An 11,439-nucleotide genomic window follows, 5' to 3' on the forward strand; every position below is an offset into this window, starting at 1 on the left:
AGACAGCGAGAGAGGGAATACAAGCAGGGGGAGTGGGAGAGGGAGAAGCAGGCTTCCCACCGAGCAGGGAGCCCGATGCGGGGCTTGATCCCAGGACCCTGGGATCATGACCTGAGCCAAAGGCAGACGCTTAACAACTGAGCCACCCAGGTGCCCCCCAAAAAAGATTTCTTATCTTCTAGGAAAAGAACATAATTAAACTCCTTAGTTTCCCAGAATTAATTTTATTGACAGACTGATGGCCAACCATTACTAATCTTGATGAATATTAGCCTTCTTTTAGGGATATAATATGGGGTGAAGAAGAAGAATTCTGTAGGACTCCTATCATTCTGTTATATTATGGGTCACTACCAGATTACTCTCTTTGTAAAATGCTGGTCAGGGGGTCCTTGAGTCCTTTTCGGTGACTTAGCCATCATCAGTTGAAGAAACTTCAATGCAGGCGCCATCTCTGAATGTGAGTTAATACGAGATCAAGCTCTGTATCTGTGCTTGGAATGTTTTGAGCATCATATTTGAAAATGCCAAAGGGGGAAAATTTAAGTAGCCATATAAATGAGTATTCATGTAAATAGTAATCACATTTTTTTAAGTGAGTGCTAATCGTGAGCCTTTTTCTAACTAGTATGAGATATACAGTAATTGACCGCTAAATACTGCTTAGTGAAATTCTTTAAAATATTGGCAGTGTATGCTCCCTCTCCTTGGGTCAATAAACAGTTACCAAGAACCTACCCTTGTTCCTTAACACAAAGCTTCATTCTATAAAATTTTTTATTTTTTAGTGGATGAGAGCAGAGGATTCTTCTAAAGTTAGTAGTGGAACACCTATCAAAATTGAAGATCCAAATCAGTTTGTTCCTTTAAACACAAACCCGAATGAGGTACTAGAAAAGAGAAATAAGGTAAGATGTGGTCTTCTGTGGCCAGGGGAGGCATTTTTTATACTGTTTTATGTGCAAATAACTAGTGATTAAATCTGATTAATACCAAGCTTGGGGGTTTGAATAAAGAAGATTTTGAAACTCAGTGTAATTGTGGCTTGTATTGAATATGTCCAGCTCTGTGCTAGTCAGTGGTAAGCGGGCTACACGGGGAGAAGCACTAAACATATTGCTGCTGGGTTAGTGAGAGTGAGCCCCGGCGCTAGTGGAAAATGTAATTCTCTAACCACATAAGGCAATAGAAATCACACATCAGGAAGAGTGGAGGAGATGAATGTGCGTTGTTGGGATGGGTGGAGACAGGAACGAAAAAGGCTCTGGGTGGTCAAATAGCAAGCCTGTGGGAAAAGAGAGAGTAAAAGTCATCTACATACTTGTCCCCAAGAACTTCTTATTGTATTTCAATTCAGATTCGAGAACAAAACCGGTATGACTTGAAAACAGCAGGACCACAATCTCAGTTGCTTGCTGGAATTGTTGTGGATAAACCTCCTTCTGTAAGTCCATGAAGCAATATGATCTTTGATTTATATTTACCACATTAATTTCTTTGTTTTTTATATATGAATATTTATTTTTACTAAAGTTAATATAAGCACAAGTTGAAAAGTCAAGTAACTGCCAGACTTAAAATATCACCTTCAACTTCCAATTTCCAGGGGCAAGGACTTTGTTCTAACATTTACCTTCACGTTTCTAAAGAGTTCTTGGCCTGTTAATTTTAGATCTCAGTTGATTTCATCGAATCTCTGTCATCAACTGTAAGAAGTACCGTTGTTTTGTATATCACTAAAAGAGAAAAAACTCTCACAATTATAATTGTAGGAAGCTATCAATCATTAGATGAATCCCGATTTCAGAGATGAGAAAATGTGGGGGAAAGATTATATTACAGTTTCCTGGTTAAATCAGCTTTCAGTGTTACTATTCACAGTATTCAGTGTTTACTGCTGAGCCAGGTAATATCCCATGATTACAAATCCTTTCTTATACTAGTCTCTGACCCCTGGAGTTAATAAGTGCCTCCTTTTTTCGTTGGCTTAGTATTTTAGGTACATTGGCTTAGTTCTTCCCAAACTTTTCAAAGGAATTTTAAAGCCCTTATTATTATTTTCCAAAGGGTCGAAGGTAACAGGTAATCTCCCGTTACTCTGTCTTTGAAGGTAACAGGTAACCTCCCGTTACTCTGTCTTTCGGCCCAGATCTGGACTGGTTGCTCTTTAGGCCAGCTGCACAGTCTCATCCTGAGGATTCCTCTGATTCTTGACTGTGTAGTATCCCCTGTTTCCTGCATCGTGTCTTCCAGTTTCTTGATTTATTCCTTTATCGATGAGCATATCCTCTTCCTAGCTTTCTGAAAAGGGATACACAGAAGGTAACAGCTTGAAATCCTGTGTCCTGTCCTCAAATGTTCATATAGTAGACATAGAATTCTAGTTTAGAATAATTTACCTCAAAAATATGGAAAGCATCACTCTGTTGTCCCCTAACTCCATGTTACTGTTGAGAAGTAGGAGAGGAGCACTGTGATTCATGTGACTTTGTGTAGGGCCCTTTTTTATTCTTTTAGATCTCTTCTACATCCCTACTGTTCTGAAGTTTTACGATGATGTGCTCTGTAGTAGATTTCTTTTAGTCTTTGTTCTTAGCATTCAGTAACCCTTTTCTTTTTTTTTTTTAAAGATTTTATTTATTTATTTGACAGAGAGAGACACAGCGAGAGAGGGAACACAAGCGGGGGAGTGGGAGAGGGAGAAGCAGGCTCCCCGCAGAGCAGGGAGCCCGATGCGGGACTCGATCCCAGGACCTGGGATCATGACCTGAGCTGAAGGCAGTCGCTTAACCAACTGAGCCACCCAGGCGCCCCTCAGTAACCCTTTTCAATCTGCAAAGTCCTATCCTTCAGCTCTGGGAATTTTTAAAATGTATTTGTTCAATAGTTTTTTCCTCCAATCTCTTTTTCTGTCAAGATTTGCTGTTAGTTGAACCTCTTCGATTTTTCTTTCCCATTTTCCATCCCTTTGTCTTTTTTTCCTGTTTTCTGGGAGATTTGCTTGACTTTATTTTCTTATCCTTCTGTTTAATTTTCTGTTTTGATGTATTTTTGAAAAATTTTCAAGACTGCTTATTCCCTGGATGTTTCTTTTTTAAATAACACCTAGGCTTGAGCGCCTGGGTGGCTCAGTTGGTTAAGCGACTGCCTTTGGCTCAGGTCATGATCCCGGGGTCCTGGGATCGAGCCCCACATCAGGCTCCCTGCTCCGCGGGAAGCCTGCTTCTCCCTCCTTTATTTTCCTTGTTTCTTCTGAGTTCTCTTTTTTTTTCCCCCTGGTTTCTCCCTTCCATGTTGGAAGCGTTCCTCAGGTGTCTAGTAATACATGGCAGTCTGTTTATATTTAAGAACAGGGCACTGAAAAGCCAGTCAGATGCTCTGGGTGTGTGCAGAGCTTGGGAACTGGTGAGCTTCACTCTAAGGTCACTGGTTGTTTCTCTGGAGAATCCCCAAATGTTAATATCTGTAGTTCTTTTATCTGAGGCCATTTATCTGGAGAATTCTTCAGTTTCCTACAATTTTCCCACCATCATTCTGGGAGCCCTCAGAACCCCTAACCCAGTTCTGAAGAATAACCTCTGATCTCTCAATGTTTTTCTCTGCAAGACCATGCAATTTGAAGATGACGATCAGGCCCCACCAGCTCCTCCCAACCCCTTCAGTCATCTCACAGAAAAAGAGCTTGAAGAGTATAAGAAGACAATTGAACGTAAACAGCAGGGCCTGGAAGGTTAGTTCATTTTCAGATTAAGCCTTATAACCATACTACTAACAGCAGAACACCTTGAGTTGGATGGAAGGCAGTCAGTGTTTTGTTTTTTTTAAATGTTCCTTCTGTAATTGATTGTGCTATGTTATCTCTCCCAGACCTTACTGAGTGTGGGTGGAGCTAAAATGCAAAGAGCCACCATAGTCCATGTATGTTAGCATGTAGAAAAAACAGTTTTCTTCCGAAAGCAATCTGATGGCCAGCAGAAAGTCTTTCATAGTAATGTGAAATCCACAGATAAGAATTATCAGCTAAAGTAAATACAGATACAGTAATAGATTTAAACATTACAGCATATATTGTACGTCTTTTAAGGCTTTGTAAAATCTCTCTTGTTTTTGGGTGTTGCAAGGTGCCAGTATTATAATCTCAAAAGCAAACTGCCGAAGTTTTGAGGTGACTTTCTTTAAGCACATGGTCACTCTCATGAGGTTGAGTTTTTCTGACTTCAGAACCCTAAGTAAGGATTATATTTAAAAGTTGTTCATGAAACCCCAGCTAATTAAATGCTAGCTCCCTTTTTCTCAAAAATAAGAAATTCTTTATAGCAGGGGTTCTCAATCTTGGGTCTTTAGATAAGCTCCAGACAGTCCATGAGCCATCTGAAAAATATATGCTTAATTTTATATGATATACATTTGGGGAAAGAGGGCACTCAGGGTAAGGGACAAGAAGTCTGTGACCCCAAAAAAGGGTAAAAGCCTCTGCTTTAGAGCATCTACAACATATAGTTGAAATTTTTACCCAAAGCAGAACCAATAGATAAAGAATTTTTGTCCATGTTAGGTATCATGTAGAAAGAATTGACAGCTGGATCACCCAGGGAATGATTTTTATCAGTATGTTAGTTGGTGCCTTTGTCACAAGAGGGAGTCATCCTGACTCATTAATGTGATTATGCTAAATGTTCTAAGTGGTATTAGTGAATTTATTTATTCTAACCTAAGGTTGGAAACTTTGTTTTTCTATTTTGTAAAATGGTCCCTCTTTAATCTCTCATTTTTTGAAAGCCTAAAGATGCCAGGTAATAAGTACTGCACTCTAGAACCGTCACCTTTTATATATATATTTTTATAAATAGTTTCTTCCACATTCATTATGGCCTTCTGAATTAGCTCACTAATATTGCTCTGACAGGAATCACTAATAGGATATTGTTCAAAAATTCAGTGAGGCATTCTGCCTCATGAATGTAGCATCATTGGTGAGACTTCATCATTCTTTTCACCTGGCTGCTCAATATATTTTGGTTTTCTAACACTCTAGCAAAAGCTAAATGCATACATATTATTTGCCTGGTCTGTGAGTAGCCATGCTTCCTTATAGTAAGCATGTATGTAAACTTATTATTAGCAGCCAGAAATGTTAACACATTAACCTCCTCTTAATGCGTAATTATTGATATATGAGATAGCTGTTAGCATGCTCAGCTCATTGCTGAAGAGTTTATCATATGTCTGCAGGTGTTCCAAGTATGCACTAACCTCCCTGAGATCTTACGCTTCTTTGTTTTGCATGGCTTTTAACTAAACTCTCATCCAACAGATGCTGAGCAGGAATTACTCTCAGATGACGCTTCATCTGTTTCACAAATTCAGTCTCAAACTCAGTCACCGCAAAATATCCCTGAAAAATTAGAAGGTATTCACTGTAACTTCCCATAGCATTCACTGAGTTAGTCTTAAGAGTTTGTCCTCTGTCGTTTGTTTTCATGTAAAGAAATTGAATGCCTGATTGCAGTAAGTTTGCCATGGATTTTACTTAAAGCTCCCAATAATTTTATATCTCTTTTTTTATTAAATGGTGTGCTACTTTTGTTCATAGTTTATATTGATTTACCTTAATCGGGATTTTGGCAACCAGTAGTTCTTAAGAATTTGTGAAATTAAAAGTGGTTTGTCCCACATCTTCCAATCAGAAGCATGAAATCTTTTTCAGTTTTGATTGCCAAATGACCCCCAAATTAAAGAAAAATACATGTTGTCTTCCTCATTTATACTGACTTGATTTACAATGAAACTCAAATCATCAAACCAGACTTATCTATCCTTCATCCTTTGGTCTAAAAACTTTGTCCCCTTCCCCTTTATACCATGTGAGAAAATCAGCTTCATGCTAATAGATCCATAGTCTATTAAGATAATGATTTATCTTTATTGAAATTAAAGTAATGCCTTAGTACATTGCTGAAACGTTTCAGTTTTGTAAAATAAAGCAAAGATTTTAACTATATAAAATAACCACAAAAAAAAAAAACCCTCCCCTTTTGTAGAAAACCATGAGCTATTTTCCAAGAGCTTCATCTCCATGGAAGAGCCTGTCATGGTAGTGAATGGCAAGGATGATATGCATGATGTTGAAGATGAGCTTGCTAAGCGAGTGAGTAGGTTAACTACAAGCACGACCATAGAGAACATCGAGATTACCATTAAGTCTCCAGAAAAAATTGAAGAAGTCCTGTCACCTGAAGGCTCACCTTCAAAATCACCATCCAAGAAAAAGAAGAAATTCCGCACTCCTTCTTTTCTGAAAAAGAACAAAAAAAAGGAGAAAGTTGAAGCCTAACTAAAGTCTTTTTATAATAATTATTATTACAATGTGACATTGCACATTTAAATACCACATTTAAGTTGATCATTAATATGCAGTGGTAGATAAGATTGGGGGTATGTAGCAAACCGGACTTTAAGAACTGGAAAGAGATTTTACTAAAAGAAAAACATTATGAAAAAAAATCTCAAATTCATCTCTCATTTTATATGTCCAAAAAAGGTTTTTGAATTTTTAAATACTTGCTAGTTTTAGTTAGCTCTGCCCTCATGAAGTATTACTGTAATTCACCACAAACAGGTATCTGTCTGAATTACTTCAGGCCTTCTGCATAATATCTGTTGGAAACAAATTACCAGTGAACAAGCGAGAGAATTTTTATTTCTCAACACCTGCTTCACTGGGTAATCAGATTATAATTTTTTACCATGATTATTGACTGTACCTTTTGGGTTCCCATTGTTTCAGTGGGCATTAACAGAACGCTTTAAAAGCTTCTAAGAATCTATGGCATTAGTATACACTGGCACATAATTTTTTTAAAAAAAAGTTTAGGAAAAGATTCATTTGGAATTTTATTCATAGTATAAAATTTCCTCACCTGAAGTAACTTTCTTTGCCAAAAAAAATCATTTTAGTAAACTATAATTTTTGAAAACTTCCTTTTTTATTAGTTTAGAAAGCCCCTTATTTTTCAAGAAAGGGGATTTTGTACACGTAACATGGGTTATTTAGTTTAACTCTGGTAAAAACGATTTTTGTATGTTGAGATGTTTGTATACCATTCAATTTAAGCATCATAAGCATATTAGCCAATCATATAACCATAGAGCATATTTGAGGCTGCTTGGTACTAAGTATACTTAAATATAATTCAAGAATCCAGGGACTTGGTATCAAAAGGGGGATTAGAGCATTTCAAGGTATAACTAGGTTCATATTTGAACCTTATCATGTATTTTTCTCTTAGTATTGCTAACAAATGAAGAAGCTCTCATACGGTAACCAAATGAGAAGGAAAAGAGAAAGTGAAAAATGAAGGGAACAAAAGTGGTGTCATGCAAAGAATTCTAGTTTGATAAAGACTCATAGTCACGATAGGATTTGAAGCGTAGTTTATTTGAAACATGTCCCAAATTGCTAAAATTCTGCTTTGCCAAAATCATATTTCTTCGTTGATATTTGAGTTTTAAAAGGGTCAATTCCTTTTAATTTCTGTATCTTTAGAAGGCAGTACTAGAAGAAATCAGTGGGTCTGATCCCCCAGTGAGAAAACCTACCACTTCTTGATTTTTACAAAATTTTCTTATCTTGTTTCAGTTAACTTTCTTTCTAATGTAAATACAAATTTAAACCTAGACTTAATATAGTTTTTTGCCCCCTTCACCCAAGTGATGTCACAAATCAGTGTAAAATCAATGATCCAAAATGGTCAGTGGGTAAAAATAATCCAAAGTGTTTCTGGAGGATAAGTTGGCATGTAAAAAAAAATCACATTGATTACAGTGTGTTCTGGGGCTGGTTCTGTTTGACTGTATGTGTATGATGATGCAAAGTTGAAACAGAGCCTGGAAATTTCATTCTAGATCTCACTAACTACTGGAATCAGTGTGTTAATCTCTTAGTGGAAACTTTCAGTTGCTTAATTCTGTATTTGAGGACTTTTTTTATGTTCTACATCATTTATGTTGTATTACAACGTATGTAGAAACAGTAACCTGTGAACTGTGCTTTTCCATAACTTTTTAAATATATATATATATATCTTAAATGAATGCAGTGTGCATAAATATTTTTTAAACGCAACAGTGAACTATTTGCACCTTTTGCTAATGCCTCTCTTTACTTGCTTTGGCATAAAGAATGAGCCAATGAACCTCTGTGTCCTGTGGAAAATGTATAAATGTTATCTGATATTGCTCTTAGATGTAATGCTAATTAATGTTAAATCACAAATAAACAGTATTTTAAATAGATGGATTTGGTATCACGAACTTTCAATTCAGGGGTGGTTGCTTAGCCTGAATTACTTTGTGGAATTTTGATTTTTTTTTTAACCGCAGTGAGATTTTGAGTAGGACTATTGCTTCTGAATAAGTGATGTCCTGGTATATTTATTTTCAAATTAGTTGAAAATTCACTATATAAAAACCCTTCTTGTTTCAGCTCATATTAGAAGAAATGTTCCCCAAGTGACCTATTTTTTGTCTTGACAGTGTATGGTGACCTTAACTATATCTCTGGGATCTCAAGATCCTGGAAGGACTTAGGACTTTGATTCTCAGTCTCAGTTCTACTGTCCAGATCTATGGATGTAGAATAGAAAATGTTGCAGAATATGTGCTGAGTTTATTCTATACCTTACCCTTGTCTATGACTTTTATTTATGTAACAATGTGACAATAAAAAGAATAGAAAATAGGTTACAATTCCAGCACATTAACATTGACAATAAATCTATTCCCTTCCAACTCTTGATGATTTATAGGTAGATCTTATATATATTGCTTATCGTGGTGTGAATGTAATTTTATTTTGGGTTTTTTCTCCTTAGCATAATTCATCCTAGAAGATTTTCAAACCCAGTCCTTCACAGGAATGACTTCTTGTGATTCTTTTTTCCACTTTGTCCTAAAAATAGAGTGCAAGAGGGGAAATCATGTTAATTGAGGGTTCTGGTTCATTGAAGTTTTTACTATAATTACCCATTATAAAAATGAAGGGTTTTGGGCGGAGAAGAATAGATTCATAGTCTTGGGCATATTTAATTATTACCTTGGCTTGTAAATAACCCTGTGGTGAAAAATTGCTGCTTTAGAAAGATACTCATTTCAAAATTCCCTTCCATAAAGCAACAAAGACCATTAACTTCAGTTGCATTTGAGAGTCATTGTGGCAAGAAGGTGTGCTGCCTGCCTGCCTGTTCCCTCCAGTGTTCAGTGTTTTCATTGAGCGGTGAAGAGAGCGAGCCGAATGAATCCAGTTGTAACAGCACTGGCTTCTCTTAACACTAGCTTTTAGGGTTTTTTGTTTTGTTTTGTTTTGTTTTGTTTTACATAGGCAAAAAACACATAAAGACAAGCTGGTTATTTTTTAGACTCAAGGGTGTTACATATACACATCCAAATTGCCATCTTGACCAAACTGATTTTTAAAAGAACAATCTTTTTGGCCACTAGAGGGTGTAATAGACTTAACAATCCACTATGTGGATTAAGTTCTTGCCCTTAACTTCCCCGTTAGTCGGTAGGCACCATGTTTGTTGTCAAATACCCAGAACTCAGAAGACATTTCCTTTGTTGCTTATCATTCTCTTCGCTAGATTGTTTTCAACTTTGTTGTCTTAACGAGTCCCATTTCACTAATACAGACACCACCAAGCAAGGACTCTAATGCCTATGGTGGAAAACACATTGAAACAATATTTGAAGTGAGGTCTCAGGAAGAAACCATGGTAGAAAATGACTCCTTGTGCCTCTGAGTGGCAATATAATGCTTTCTTCAAAAATTGGCATGTTTTGACTGGGGAGATTAATTGATAATCTCTTGTTTCTTAATGCCTTCTGTTACCAAAAATTATGCTAAGTGCTTTTCATGTATTACCTCATTTGGCCTTCCCAACATCCCAACAAAATAGATACTATCCCCATTTTGTGGATAATGAGACTAAGGCTTACAGAAAATGAAAAGGGAGTACTAGCATTTCACCCATCAAAAGTCAGATATTTAAAATTACTAGTGACACCTGTGGGCCAGACCCAGTGTGGCTCCAGTGTATTTTTTTTTGAGGTTTTTTTTTTTTTTTTTAGGCAGTTTCCTTAGTTTGGATTAAGTCCAACCATGCTGAATTCACATTTTGATATAAGATGGGATATAGGCTTAGAATAAAACATTAACTTTTGATTTGGAAGACTTTTCTTTTTCTCAACAACTCACCCAAGAATGAAGAAGTTGATGAATACCTGCAAAGTAGGAGTGACCTGTGGTGATACTATCCTTTACTATAAGGAGCACCCCTTGAATCTTTACCGTGACACCTGGAAGACAAGGTATCTCTATACCTGTGCTTAAGATGCAAAAAAGACTTGGGTAAAAGCCCTTTATCTTTTCCTTGTGTTTCCTTTTTCATTTTCAGTGTTGGGGACAAGGAGAAACATTCCAAGGGAAGTGTTATTTTAAAAACCTGAAAAGACTGTTTGGAGAAGTAGTTTTACTTTTTTTCTTAAGCCTTGACCTTTTATTTTTTTTAATTTTATTTATTTTTTAAGTAAGCTGTAGGCCCAGTGTGGGGCTTGAACTCCCAACCCTGAGATCGAGAGTCTCATGCTCTACCCACTGAGCCAGCCAGGCACCCTGAGCTATATAAGTAGTTTCAAAGATCAGAAGTATACTTTTATTTACTTACAACTTTATTTAAATAAATATACTTGGAGATGATCTTTCTTGGAGAAAAATCTAGCATACTTGCTGGAGATCAGAACAAGGATAAGCCTTTTGGGGAACTTTTGATAGAAAAAATAACTTTCATTTCTAAAAGATGACCATTAGAGGGCAATCCTGGGTCTAAATTTAGTTTTAATTAATCATGAGAACTTTCATTCAAAATATTTTTGAGCTTCCATTTAGGACTTTATTCTGATTATGCATTGCTAGATGTACTTTAAGGTTGAGGAAAGTTTAAAGATACCAAATTACTTAATTTATTCCTTCAGCCTCGTTTTCTCGTTCTGACTTAAGAAGGATCAGTCCTTCAGAGAAACTGTGCTTGCCTAACATCATGCAGCTCGTAGGCAGCGAAGCCAGGAGTTAAGCAAAGGGCTTCAGGTCTGCATCTCCTGCTTTTCTACTGTGCCATAGTCTCCCCTGGAAGCTCATCAGGTCGTGACCTAGGAATAAATACAGTTTTCTAAAGTTCTCAGCAAATTCATATGTTGTTACAGAAATCGTTAAGAGAAATCTATTGCAGGACTGAGCATGTATATTATGTAAACAATAATTGTTTTTCCTAAAGTGTCAAGTCTGCAGAGAGATTTGTGTATTCTCTCAAATTAATCAAGGTGCTGCAACCTGTAATATTTTAAATGTCATTTATACCTTAAATGATAAACTGGTACCTTTTG

The 11,439-nt window shown here is 36.6% G+C and overlaps 1 protein-coding gene across 7 annotated transcripts in view; it reads left to right on the forward strand.

Annotated features, from left to right (window-relative positions):
- Positions 1–8,295, forward strand: part of ADD3 (adducin 3) — a 123,514-nt gene extending 115,219 nt beyond the window's left edge. For 6 of the 7 annotated variants that reach the window (XM_064595259.1, XM_045878783.3, XM_064595260.1 and 3 more), the window contains 5 exons: positions 789–908; positions 1,358–1,444; positions 3,607–3,730; positions 5,315–5,410; positions 6,042–8,295. In XM_064595259.1, the coding sequence (XP_064451329.1) occupies positions 789–908; positions 1,358–1,444; positions 3,607–3,730; positions 5,315–5,410; positions 6,042–6,334 (720 nt within the window). In that variant the 3' untranslated portion in view covers positions 6,335–8,295. The remainder of the gene's footprint in view (positions 1–788; positions 909–1,357; positions 1,445–3,606; positions 3,731–5,314; positions 5,411–6,041) is intronic. The other variant, XM_045878789.3, reaches the window with a different exon arrangement.
- The last annotated feature ends 3,144 nt before the right edge of the window (positions 8,296–11,439 follow it).

This window comes from Mirounga angustirostris, unplaced genomic scaffold (assembly GCF_029215605.1).
Source record: "Mirounga angustirostris isolate CCGP_5_RB_7025 unplaced genomic scaffold, mMirAng1.0.hap1 SCAF_6, whole genome shotgun sequence".
In the NCBI taxonomy this organism is placed as follows: Eukaryota; Metazoa; Chordata; class Mammalia; order Carnivora; family Phocidae; genus Mirounga; species Mirounga angustirostris.